We start from the raw sequence: 12,997 nt of genomic DNA, 5'->3' as shown, positions 1-12,997 counted from the left end.
ACCGCTAATCTGATGTGAGTCATTAAATGTCCTCAGCTTCTTATACTTAATAACCATGTGAACTCTTTTATTTTTAAGTTGTGAACCTTAAAAAAAACACAAAACTTTCATATATTTAAAACAACAAACACCTTTGACAACTTTCTGATAAATCCACAACCTCCATCAGTCACTAATGCCACACGTGGAAATCTAAAATGAACCACAAATAAAATCTTTGATGCTGAAATACGTAAGGACCTTATTTTGGTGTAATAATAAAAATGGTTATCATTTCCTGAGCACTGACCACACAAAATGCTTTATGTTCGTTACCTTAATCATCCTATTTCTCTTCTACAAGGTAAGAGTTATTGTGGCCATTTTTCAGATGAGAACGTTAAGGCTTTAAAGGGAACATCTGGAGTTGGCGAAGGTGTTCTAGTCCTGAGAAAGGGAAAAGCACAGGCTTAATTTCTCTGGGCCTCAGTTTCCTCCTCTGAAAATATAACCTTTCCCAGCTGGGTCTCTGAATGTTTTTGAATGTGCAGAGAGTCTTTGATCTGCTTTTGAATTACATTCCAAATCCCTACCACATATAACTAGCTTTGGAATACCCTGACCGTGACAAAAACAACATTAAAAGCTATTCCTGGGCTTCCGTGGTGACGCAGTGATTAAGAATCCGCCTGCCAATGCAGGGGACACAGGTTTGAGCCCTGGTCCAGGAAGATCCCACATGCCACGGAGCAACTAAGCCCGTGCACCGCAACTACTGAGCCTGCGCTCTAGAGCCCGCGAGCCACAACTACTGAAGCCCGTGCGCCTAGAGCCCGTGTGCCTAGAGCCTGTGCTCCACAAGAGAAGCCACCACAATGAGAAGCCTGAGCACTACAATGAAGAGTAACCCCCGTTCTCCGCAACTAGAGAAAAGCCGACACGTAGCAAAGACCCAACACAGCCAAAAATAAATAAAATAAATTTATAAAAAATAAAAAGCTATTCCTTTGTCATTTAATCCATTCAGTTTCACCCAATGATAGATCAGTTTTCAGGTTTTAAAGCACTTCACACAAGAATTCTAAATCTTGGCAAGACCACTAACCAGCAGCCTGGTGTTGGCAGGCATTGATCTATCTTACCTTTGGCATTTGACCACCTGAGGAAGGTCATCAGGGAAAACTCAGTCCTTGCAGTTCTTGCATGTGCATTACTTACCTTACCTTTATAACTACCTCAAATCCAGTTTGAGTGTTTCCCCAGACCCAGACCCTGGAACTGACCAGAATTGAGAGTGCAGATGGATTTTTGGACATAGCTCCAAGTTCATGTAAATCTCATGAGTTTAAGTGCTGATGACACAATCTTCCCACTGCTCAAAATTTTAAAACTTGAATGTGAGCCAAAGTGGTGGGTGTTATGACACTCATTGGTTTTTAGTGGTAAGTTCTAGAGCTATGAACTTGTTTTAAGAATACAGAAAGAGGGACTTCCCTGACCGTCCAGCGGTTACGACTTTGGCTTCCAATGTGGGAGGTGCGGGTTTGATCCCTGGTCTGGGAGCTAAGATCCCACATGCCTCGGGGCCCAAAAACCAAAACATAAAACAGAAGCAATATTGTAACAAATTCAATAAAGACTTTAAAAATTGTCTACATCAAAAAAAAATCTTAAAAAAAAATACAGAAAGAATAATAATAAAAAAAATACAGAGAGAGCCAAATCTTTAGTTGCATGTACTTGGAGGAAGCTAGATTTTACTACAAAGGTGGCAAAATAAATCTAGACTTTTTAAAAATCCAGTCAGCCATTCACCACTTTACGCCATACAATGTTTTTGCTGAGCTGCTAACAAGTAGGCATGTAGCTGTTGTTTGCTGGGCACTTCTGAGCAGATATGACTCCTGCATTTGCTAACAAGGAACAAGTACAGTAGTAATCCAAGCGGGTAAAGAAAACCTTCAGGTGTGCAGATTTTCTAACTACATCTTTGTTACACTCGAATTCGTTCAAAAATCTACAGTAAGAGACAAGAGGTACAAAATATGTGTTCATGTTTTGCTTGGACAGATTTTGGCTCCTAGCAATTAATGCTTTCAATCACATTAAGCATATAAATAATGCTTTGTGACATAACAGTATTTCCCATTACAGATCGATTTTGTAGCATTTGTTCATAATCAGACTTGAAATGTTACCTAGAAACAAAATATGTTTTCCTTGAAACAGTCAGACCCTATTAGAAATCTAAGGCTTTACAAATCACCATGTTAACAGCTATGTCCCCTAGCTAAGGTTTTCTTTCCTTAAATAGTGTTAAATTCAGCCCCAGAAGCACTAGTCTCTTTGAGGGTTCTCTTCTTATGTGCACTGACTTGAAAGGAAAAACTTAGTGCTCAAAATATATCTAATGTCTTACTATGTATAACTTAATAAACTAACCAGTATTCCCTTTTGGGGGAAAAATAACGTTAGCACCTTTTAAAAGTGTTATGCTTGGGCTTCCCTGGTGGCGCAGTGGTTGAGAGTCCGCCTGCCAATGCAGGGGACACAGGTTCGTGCCCCAGTCCAGGAAGATCCCGCATGCCGCGGAGCGGCTGGGCCCGTGAGCCACGGCTGCTGAGCCTGCGCGTCCAGAGCCTGTGCTCCACAACAGGAGAGGCCACAACGGTGAGAGGCGCGTGTAAAAAAAAAAAAAAAAAAAAAAAAAGTGTTATGCTTATAATTGGGTTATATTATTTTCTCATGTTTTAAAAGACAGGTTCTCATTGCTTGAAAAAAATGTGTCAGCCTATTTAAGAGGAGTTATTTATATAAGAGGAGTTATTCTCATTTCCTGACCACATCTACTGTGGGTGAGCAAAGAAATAAAGTGAACATAGATTCAGAGATTTGGAGCAGTAAAATTTAGTGTTAAACTGCAGAGATTTTGGAGCAAGGAACACCTGGATTTGAGTTCTGGTCCTGCCATATAATCACTCTGGAATCTTGGGCAAATTACTTTTCATTCAGCAAATGTTAGCTATTTTGTAAAATTTTTTTGTAGCATCCCCCCAGGAGTATTCTCTTTGATTAAAGCTACAACCTCTCATTCATTCAGCAAATAATTACGGAGTAGTTATTGTAGGTTAGGCTCTACAGTTCTAGGTCCTGGGAAGCAGCAGTAAATTAGACAAATCAGGCTCTTATTGTCACAGAGCTTATGTACTAGCTCGGAGAAGATGGACAACATACAAACAAGATAGTGTCAAATGGTACATTTGGTTAAATGGTGGCACCCCCAAAAGATATGTCTACCTCCTAACTCCTGGAACCTGTGAATGTGAGCTTACTTGGAAAAATGGCTTTTTGCAGATGTAACTTAGGATCTAGGATTAGATCACCCTTGATTATCCAAGTGGGCCCTAAAGCCAATAACAAGTGTCCTTATAAGAGACACACAGAAGACAGACACAGAGAGAGGAAGAAAAGGCCGTAAGATGGAGGCAGAGTGGAGTAATGCAGCCACAGCCAAGGAACGCCTGGAGCCAGCAGAAGCAGGAAGCAAGGAAGGAAGGATTCTCCCCTAGAGCATTCCGGAGCCCAGTCCTGCCAACACCTTGATTTCAGACTCCAGCCCGCACTGTGAGTTTCTGTTGTTGAAAGCCACCCTCTTTTGTGGTAATTTGTATGGTAGCCCCAGGAGACAAATATAAATGGCAATAGGTACATACCAAGGAGAAAATAAGACAGGGAAATGAGACGGGGACTCAAATGGGACTGCTACAAATAATGGAGTCGGGAAGGTCCCGCTGAGGAAGTATGTTTTGAGTTACCCCAGGATGTGTGAGATGGGGGTTCCAAATCAGAAGGATAGCAAGTGCAAAGGGCCCAACCTGGAAATGAACTTGGTGTGTTTGAGGACCAGAAAGTCAGTGGGGCTGCTATGGGAGGTGAAAGGGAGTGGGGCTGATGAGTCGGGAAGGGACCAGTTGCTATAGGGCCTCCTAGGCCTTGATAAGAAGTCCAGATTTTCCTCCAACTGAAACCTGTCTCTGAAAGGTCTTACCATTAAAATGACCTGCACGTTCTCTAATTAGCATAGAGAAGTATATATCTATTAAATAAGTAAATATGAATATGTTCTGAACATTCTAATAGTTGGATTTTTAAAATGCAAAACTTTTATAATCTTACTCATGTCATCTCATCCCACTGTTAAATTCTCTATCAACAGTGAATAATGTCACAAATGGTACATATGAAGTCAAACACCACAGGACACAGTAGAAAATCCTCAGAGGGATCCTTTATTTCATTCACTTTCTCCTTATAAGGTGGAAGTCCAACCTGTAAAAATTATTTCTTCCAGTTCAGCCAGTGGCTTGGAACCTGCTTTGTCAATTACATGGTGTAAGTGGTCCCAGGGCAGGTCCAAGGGTTGTGGATTCACCAGGACTGGATGAGATGGGTTCCAGAGCTCCACTAAGCAGGCTTTCCTAGGACCCTACTCCCTATTCCTATCAGAGATCAGCAAGGAAATGGATTGGATTTCTATTCACTTTTTCAAAGATCAGATCTGCTTCATTTACATGTCAAGAAAAATTTCTCAAGTATGATAAAGTGTTTACCATTTTCCTGTAGTTCTTCAAATGCCTGACATTCATCTTTTCTCCCTACCTTTAAAATTCCTTTCTTTTTCACATAACCTTTCTTAACTGCTTCTTATTGTAAAAAACAAAGACAAAACAAAAAACAAAGATGGGTGGATCTGTTGTACACATTAGCAGGTCCATATAGAAGAATGCACAGAGATTTATATGCCATTTACAGTAACAGCTCAGAGTACAAAGTCAAGAATCTGAAATATCAGCCTTGCTCTGAAAGAAGCCTGTGTAGGATGCGATACCACTGAAGCTTAATCAGAATTTTCCCTCACCAATTATTTAACAGTGGCAAATGTAAAAACTCTGCAGTTAAAATACATGGCGGTCACTCCCTATACTGCCCTCTCCCCGCTCACCCAACTTCTGAATCATAGGGCTTTTTCAAATTTTATTCCCCTTCAGTTCAAATTTCATGGAAAAAGCTAAAAAGTCATGTTTTAGCAATGTATCCCCACAGAGCATTGTAATTTACCAAGATTTTAATGTGTTTGGACAGAAACCTTCCTCAAAGATCAGTGATGACTATTTTCCAGCAAATATTGAGTAAAAAATCATTTTAACCCCAACCTGAGGTGACAAACTTGCTTTTGGGGGGGACGCAACTGCTGTAAATGAGGTAATTGTAGCAATTATCCAGGACAATAAAAGAAAGCCTATGACAGTCTGCCATATGGTGAATGTGCATCAAAGCTCATCATGGTTTTTGGTGAGATCTTCCCCATAATTAGTAGCCTGACTTCCAACAAACATGTTCCAGTTGTCCAAGATCTCCTCTTTAGTGAGCTTTTCATCCTGCAGGAGAGAGAAAAGAGCTCTGTCACAGCAACTCTGGTCACTCGGAGTCATCACAGCATGAAGCTCATGGTATTTCATTGATCTGCAACATTTAAAATATTACGTTTCATAATAAGCTACTAGGTACCTCCTTCATCTACCATCACTGCCCTGCAAAGCCCCAAATTGGAACAGCCTCCTGCTACAAAAGCTGTGCTAAAATACATCAGAAAAGTCCTCAAGTAATTGAGCAGCCGGAGTCCAGTTATGTCTACACACAGTGCTGGCATTCCCAAGACAGGCCCCAAAGAATTCTACTTCCCTTTTATGGCTTGACTGCAAAACTTGACTGTCTCCCGAGAATTTGCAGCTGTGATCAAAATGGGAAGAGGCAGGACTTCTTTCTAAACCTTCTTTCTTTCTTTATTTATTTGGATACTGACCAATAGATATTGGCTCGGAGCCAGCACGGTGAGCTGGCCTGAGGATGACGAGACTTTAATGTGATGGGCTTCCTTCTACCTCACATGCTGCAGAGGTCTGAAGAGTGTCTGCTGACTGAATGAATGGATGAACAAGCTTGTCCTAGGGCAACACAGGGCACACCTCTTAAATCCATGCCTGCCCACAGCCAACCAAGTGACCGGTTCTGCGATCCTAGGAGATGGCAGTGAACGTTAAGTGTGACCCACAGCAGACTCTCCAGGAACAGGAACGTCTGGGCCTAATGAGCTCACCGTGGGTTATCACGGTGTTGGCTGAAGTTCACAGGTCTCTGATGTAGGGCAGGAATGAGAGAAGTCAATAAGGACACGGCCACATGGGCCAAGGCAAACATCAAAGAAGCAAACAGAACCAATCTTATGTAAACTGTCTCCCTTCAAGGAATGATTCCAGAGGATGCTGAAATACCTTATTTTTGTCCGACTCATACACCAGGTGCCTGGCCTCAGCCTGTGCGTGGTCATAGTCTTGTGGGAGGATCCAGTGGCGGATCTCATCTTTGTCCAGCTTCCCGTCCTTGTTCAGATCTCGGAATTCATTGAACTGCTCCCGTTCTGACAGCACCCAGTCTGGCTCAGGGCCATTCTCCTCGTGGGAAAACATATCAGCTGGAAGGAAAGGCTGTTCTTGGTTATAAAGACAAGTGGGAAGGTAAGTCCAAGAAAACCTGACCTCTTGCAATCTAGAGACCTAACCAGACAGCTGGGGGCAGTCTCTTGGGTAAATAATGCAATGATTTATCCACTATGAAGGCCGCTTAGTGGGCGAGAAAGAACTGTGCTTGGGAGCCAGAAGATGAATCCTGGCTTTTGACTTTTCGTCTGTAAAGTGGAGACAATAACTTATTACTCAGAAGGTTATTATGAAGGTCAAATGTGAAAGCCCTCTACAACCCAGCCTGGAACTATACAGGTGAAAACTAATAATGAACAATAACAGCACTTTCTATGGTCCAGATGCTGTGTAAAGCACATACTTTTTTAAATTTGATTTCTCATTACAATCCTATGAAGTTAGGTGTCGTTATTCCCACTTTATAGATGAAAACACCGAGGCACAGCCTTAACCCAAGGACCCACAGCTAGTATGAGAATGTAGTAGGCTACACGGGAACATGGGCACTCTGCTTCCAACCCATAGTCTTAACCACTGTGTTTACTACAATTGTTGTTTATATCATTTCCAGGGGGCTTTCACATATATTTCATTTCATCCTTATAGCAATTTTATAAGATAGATAAATACCCTTATTTTAGAAAATGGCAGGGAAAGGAAAAAGAAGGCAAAGTTTATCCATTGTTTGCTAAGCTACTAGATCTTCTTGGAAAAGAGATACCCTGAGGGCAATTTCTCTTTTGATGGAAACAGCTTGGAAATGTCAGATGGTAGAGACAGTAGGTAGTGAACGAAGGAGAAAGAGAGGCAAGACCCTGCGTTCAACTACAAGTAGACCCACACCATCCTGGAAACATGGGTGCTGTGTCTTCCCGTTTTACAGATAAGGAGACAGGCTTATACTGAGTGATTACACGACTCCCACAGGGTCTCAAAGCTAGTAAGCGGAGAAGCCAGGACTCTTAATTCCAGTGTTCTTCCCACTGCGCTACATCACCACCGGTTTCCACTTGTCTCTGCCTGCCGAGAAGGCTCCTCCATAAATTGAAGTCACTTGCTAGACAAGTCTGGACATCCGGTCTCTCTGACTCCAAGTCACTCAGAATTCAGTTTTCAAGAACAATGAGCCTACCTCCCTCTCTGCCAGTGTAAAGAATGGAATGTTTCTTTTAGACAAAGCCGCTCAAGGAGTTTGCCCCTGACTTTGCACCCTTTCAATGCAGATCAGGAGGAGGGTGGGGAGAGCACCTAGTTTTAATCAAAAGTGCTACATCGTTTTAATCAGTCAGCCTTCCCTGTCAGTCTAATTCCGCCACCACTGTCAAGGTGTCCGGGGATCTGAACCTTCCCGCACACGCACGTGTACCAGGCCTGAGGCAGGCTCTGCTGCTTGCACTGATGACGGGGCTGTCAGCATTGGTTATTCTACAAAGAAAGGTAGTGCCACCGAGATGGCTTTAATTACTGTGGCGAGAGCTGCCCATCTGTTACCACAGACAGAGGGGGACAACGTTTGGTTCTTCAGATCAAATATAATTCCAAACGATTAGAAGAAACTTTGCTCTTCATTCAGAAGGCACTTATTCTTCTGTATGGGGTGGCAAAGTAGTACAACCACACACCAGAGACTGATGGCAACACGGGCTCTTCTTTTATGTTGAAAGGTAATTAACTGCCTCTGTTAAATATCTGCACAATGGGCTTCCCTGGTGGCGCAGTGGTTGAGAGTCCGCCTGCCGATGCAGGGGACACGGGTTCGTGCCCCGGTCGGGGAAGATCTCACATGCCGCGGAGCGGCTGGGCCCGTGAGCCATGGCTGCTGAGCCTGCGCGTCCGGAGCCTGTGCTCCGCAACGGGAGAGGCCACAACAGTGAGAGGCCTGCGTACCGCAAAAAAAAAAAAAAAAATCTGCACAAAAATTATATCCATCGCATCCTTCAAATGATTTTCCAGCTTTTACTTTACTGAGACTTGGGAAAAGAAGAGCTATCACGAGAAGGTGGCCTGCAGCTGAGGCCACGTGCCAAAGCACTGAAGTAGCAGCCACAGAGGATCAAATGGAAATATCCCTGCTGCCTTCTCTAGTCCTTCATGCTGGGAGGGCTCCTGGGCGGCGTCTGACCCGGGGCACTAACTGGAGCCTCATTCAGCCAGGGCTCAGTTACCTGCAAACACACTTCTTGATGTTGCTTAAGTGGAGCCCTTCAGAACAAAAAACTAGGAACAGTACTCCCAATGAAAGACCAAAAACCAGAGGCGTAAGACGGCTATATTATGGGGCAATCGTGCACTTTGTAAAAGGATTTACCTAAGAAGGAATGCCTTTCTGCAGAGAACTCGGGCATGTAAACAGTTCTGTTGACCACAGCTCCGTCCACCCAGTTTCTAGGCCCCGCTGGCTAACAGTCTGTTGTAAAGTCCCCTGAGACTGTCCGCTCTAGCTTCACTGTACATCTCTGGGATCTCCAGTCCCATTTCGCAAAGGCAGAACTACACGGAGTGATGAAGGGCACCTCTCAGAGCCGAGGGATCAACTGCTGGCCAGCCCTGGGGTGCGGCCAGCCTTTTGGGCTCTGCTTCACTAAGAATGCCTCCCTGAATCTGCACCGCTAGGGCTGGTGTGACAAGCCCCTCTCACTGGGAAGTCACAGGAGTGACACCTACAGACTTACAGCTGCTGCTGAAAGAGTCATCTGAGGAAAGTAGCCAGACATGTGGGTGGAGGATGCTGCCCAGGTGGGACACTGGAGCAAGACTCCAGGCCAGCACTTACCAATATACTCCTCCTGATCTACAAAGCCATCCCCATTCTTGTCGATGTCCTCCAGAGTCTCCTAGGAAGCAAAGGGGGGGGATTTTAAAAGCAGCACCCTCTCTGCAACTGAAAATGTACCTACAAGCCCAGAGGCACTCTAATTATATCAGGAAGCCCTGCCAGGTCAACCGTCTCCACCCTCCGGCCAGATCATCTCTGTGTACTGGGAGGAACCCAGCCTGAGAACCACTGGACTAAAATGATCACAAAGACAGATTCCAGTGCTGACTGGACCCTGAACACCGAGTTGGTGTCAGAAACATATGGAACTATTTTGGGCAATTAGAAACTAAAAGTATATCTGACTTCCGAATGTATTATGTTGTGTATTTAGTATCAATACATTTGACTTCTGAACTAGGTTTTCTGCTAATTAAATGAGTCTACTGTCCATGTCACAGAAACTCAAAGGCATCCTGGAGAAAATGGCCAACCTGAGAACAGAGCCAATCAGAAGCCCATAATCCACTTCCCCATCTTCACCGTCTTGTGTCAGATTAGCTATCATTAAGCAGGTGTTGGGTGGTAAAAAGGAATGATTCTTAAAGCCACTGCCCAGCCCCTGGGGTCACTGTGGTCATAAGGATGAAGCATGAGGTGAGAGTGAGCCCATCCACGACTGGGTCCAGAGCTGGTTGTCTCCCAGCATCAGAACAACTGGAACTGCCTTGGGAGATCGGCCCTGAAAACAGGTGATGGCATTTATGTTACTGTCGTGGAAAATGAAGACAGGTGGGACCCAACAAGACACTGGAAAGCAAATACACTCCAAGGGGAGCATCCTTTCCAAGCATGGTCCGACTTTGAGTTTCTGTATGATTTAACAGTACAATGCATTCCATTTCTGAGTCTTTTTGTTCTTCCCTCAGATAGGACAGAGAGCTCGCTGCTCACTAAGCGCATTTGTTCTTTCTGGGCACACGTCTAGACTGCATTCCCCTGCCTTGTTATGTGTGGCAGGAGCCCTCGGGACAGTGAAGGCAGGCCATGCCTCCTCCTCGGTCCTTCTCTTCTTCTATCTACCAGCTGGTAGTGGCCAGGATGACCTCAAAGCCACAGGATGGTGGAGGACAAGATGGAAGTAGACTGGGAGCCTGACAACACTGGAGAAGAACTGCCCAGGAGATCCCCCTGACCGGGACCATCTGCCGGGACTGGATATAACCTTTGATTGTGTTAAATGGCTGGGATTGGGGGCTACTTGCTACGGCAGCTACCCTGCCCTGACTGATCTCCTGGGTACACAGGTATTCCGGTGTATTCCACTTCAGGGTCCTTGTCCCATCCCCTTCAGGCTGAAGAACGTTCTCACTTTGCAGGAAGGGACAAGGTTTCCGTGCAGCTTTCGTCCTGGTCTTTTGCCAGCACAGGCTCTTTCTATATCTTACCAAAACCACAATTTCCTTCATATGCTCAAACTCCTCAGGGTGCAGAAAGGCGGTGAACTCCTCCCGGGTGGCTGTCTGGTCACCATCGAGGTCTGCAGCCTTGAACCTTCTCTCGTCACGTGGCAGCATTTTTTTAAAGGTGTGATGATCTGAAGTATCATGAAACTCTGTGGGGTTTCCTGGAGGATGTACACAGAAACGTGGAAACCGGGCGCCTAAGGCGTTTTCTCCCACATCACTCCTCCTTCACGCCAAATGGTAGAAGACAAAAGGTCCTGACCTATCGAGTTCTTTGAAACATTTTATTTCAGAATGCCTCTAGTGTCTGTCCCTCCATACCACCATACAGTCCATGCCCTAAAGACTTGTTAGGGGCATTACAGCAAGCGGTGAAAAGCATAGGCTTGAGACCATATTAGTGCCATACTTCTCTCTGCAGAACCCTACTTTCATTATATTCTTTGATCCAGAACATACAGAGGCTCCCTAGTACCCAGGACATCTATTCTAAATGTCCCTTCGACTCTTTTCAAGACCTCTCTTAATCTGGCTGGCAGTGTATGTGTCTTTGGTTCTCCTCAGGCCTGTCCCCTCTCGGCTCTGCCAGGCACCTAGCGGGTCTGCACCCAGTGCTGGGCACACACCCCCTCCATCATTCCTCCAAAACAAGCATGACTTATGTCCAAACCCTGCCCCTCCAGGGCATTGCTGAATGCATTGCTGCACCTTTGCCCCTCCAGCTGACCCACCTTCCCCACCCGTCTCTATCTCTCCAGATACAAATCCATTCTTTAAGGCCCAGTTCCCAAGCCACCCTCCACCAGGAAGCCTTCCTGGACTGTTCCAGCTTACTTGGTCCTTGCTACCTGAAACTCGGCAGCACTCTGAAACTGTAACATAAAACATGCTTCCTCTCTGCTTTGTTCTCTGGGTGTACCTCTGAGACTGTAAGCTCAGGTTAGGGAGCAGTTTATTTTTTATTAGACCCTTGCCCCCTTCCACCTACAAGTTCACTCACAGTAAGCAACTTGGTGTATTCTTAGTAAGCAGAGCAGGATGTTACACAAGCAGTTGTTACTTAGGAGGTTGAGATGTCTCCCCAAAGGGGGTAGATAGGATGAGACAGTATAGTTTCCCACAAGAAGCTTGTTACACAGGCCCCAGCTGTGTAATCGCTCTTGCAGCACCTCTTACCTAGGTAGTAACCGTAGGTGGCTTGTTTGTATTCTTCCCAGGAAATTTTATCATCTTTGTCCCGATCATAATCCTTCCAGACTTTGGCGACATTATCGTAGATGTACCTTTTCTGCACCCGTTTGATCCAGGTTTTCAGCTCCTCGGTGGTGACAAAGCCATCCCCATCACTGTCAATTCGATCGACAATCTTCCTGTAGTTAAAAAAAAACCCCACAAGGCTATTATCCAGGCTTGTGTGATCCTGCTCCAGAAAGAGATCAAACACCTGCAGAATCTAAGATGCATAAATACTAAAATAAAATCAATGATCCGACAGTGCTGGAAAGGATCTTGAAGTTTATCTTTTCCAAGGATGATATGCCTTCCCCACAACCACCCAATGCCAATGGCAGACACTACTAGTGGATCAGGCCCTTCTGTCCTGATAAAAACCCTTGATGTGGCCTCAGAATCCTTCTCAACACAGTGCTCTGCAGAAACTGAGTGAGTTGATTTGTAAGATGAAACCTAGAAGTCTTCCCTGATATAGTCTAACTCCCTCATTTTAGAGCAATGAGGGAGTATTTGGTACCACTGTGGTAAGAATCCATGTCCTCTGGCTCTAAGCCCAATGAAAAAGATGGAAGATTCTAACTAAACCAACCAAAAAGTAAGTGGGTTTTTTAAATTTTTTTTAATCTCACCACTTTGGATTCAAAGACTTGAAACTTAAAGCAGGAGGAGACCAGATCTTGGACAAAGCAGAAAATGCCAGGGATGAGGGGCTTCCCTGGTGGTGCAGTGGTTAAGAATCCGCCTGCCAATGCAGGGGACACGGGTTCGAGCCGTGGTCTGGGAAGATCCCACATGCCGCGGAGCAACTAAGCCCGTGTGTCACAACTACTGAGCCTGCACTCTAGAGCCCGCGAGCCACAACTACTGAGCCTTCGCGCCTAGAGCCCGTGTCCTGCGACAAGAGAAGCCACTGCAATGAGAAACCTGTGCACCGCAACGAACAGTAGCCCCTGCTCACCGTAACTAGGGAAAGCCCGCGTGCAGCAACAAAGACCCAACACAGCCAAAAAAAAAAAAAAAAAAAA

General features: G+C 44.9%; 1 protein-coding gene across 1 annotated transcript in view; it reads right to left on the bottom strand.

Annotated features, from left to right (window-relative positions):
- Positions 1-4,240: 4,240 nt before the first annotated feature.
- RCN1 (reticulocalbin 1) overlaps positions 4,241-12,997 on the bottom strand; it is a 13,176-nt gene continuing 4,419 nt past the window's right edge. Inside the window, exons 2-6 of the mRNA XM_024752631.1 lie at positions 11,916-12,109; positions 10,722-10,900; positions 9,292-9,352; positions 6,312-6,511; positions 4,241-5,417 (exon numbers count right to left, since the gene is read on the bottom strand). Coding sequence (XP_024608399.1) covers positions 5,310-5,417; positions 6,312-6,511; positions 9,292-9,352; positions 10,722-10,900; positions 11,916-12,109 — 742 coding nt within the window. The 3' untranslated portion in view covers positions 4,241-5,309. The remainder of the gene's footprint in view (positions 5,418-6,311; positions 6,512-9,291; positions 9,353-10,721; positions 10,901-11,915; positions 12,110-12,997) is intronic.

This window comes from Neophocaena asiaeorientalis, unplaced genomic scaffold (genome assembly GCF_003031525.2).
Source record: "Neophocaena asiaeorientalis asiaeorientalis breed wild unplaced genomic scaffold, Neophocaena_asiaeorientalis_V1.1 scaffold196, whole genome shotgun sequence".
NCBI lineage: Eukaryota > Metazoa > Chordata > Mammalia > Artiodactyla > Phocoenidae > Neophocaena > Neophocaena asiaeorientalis.
The sequence above is the reverse complement of the archived record's forward strand: the minus strand, read 5'-3'. Positions and strand labels throughout refer to the sequence as shown.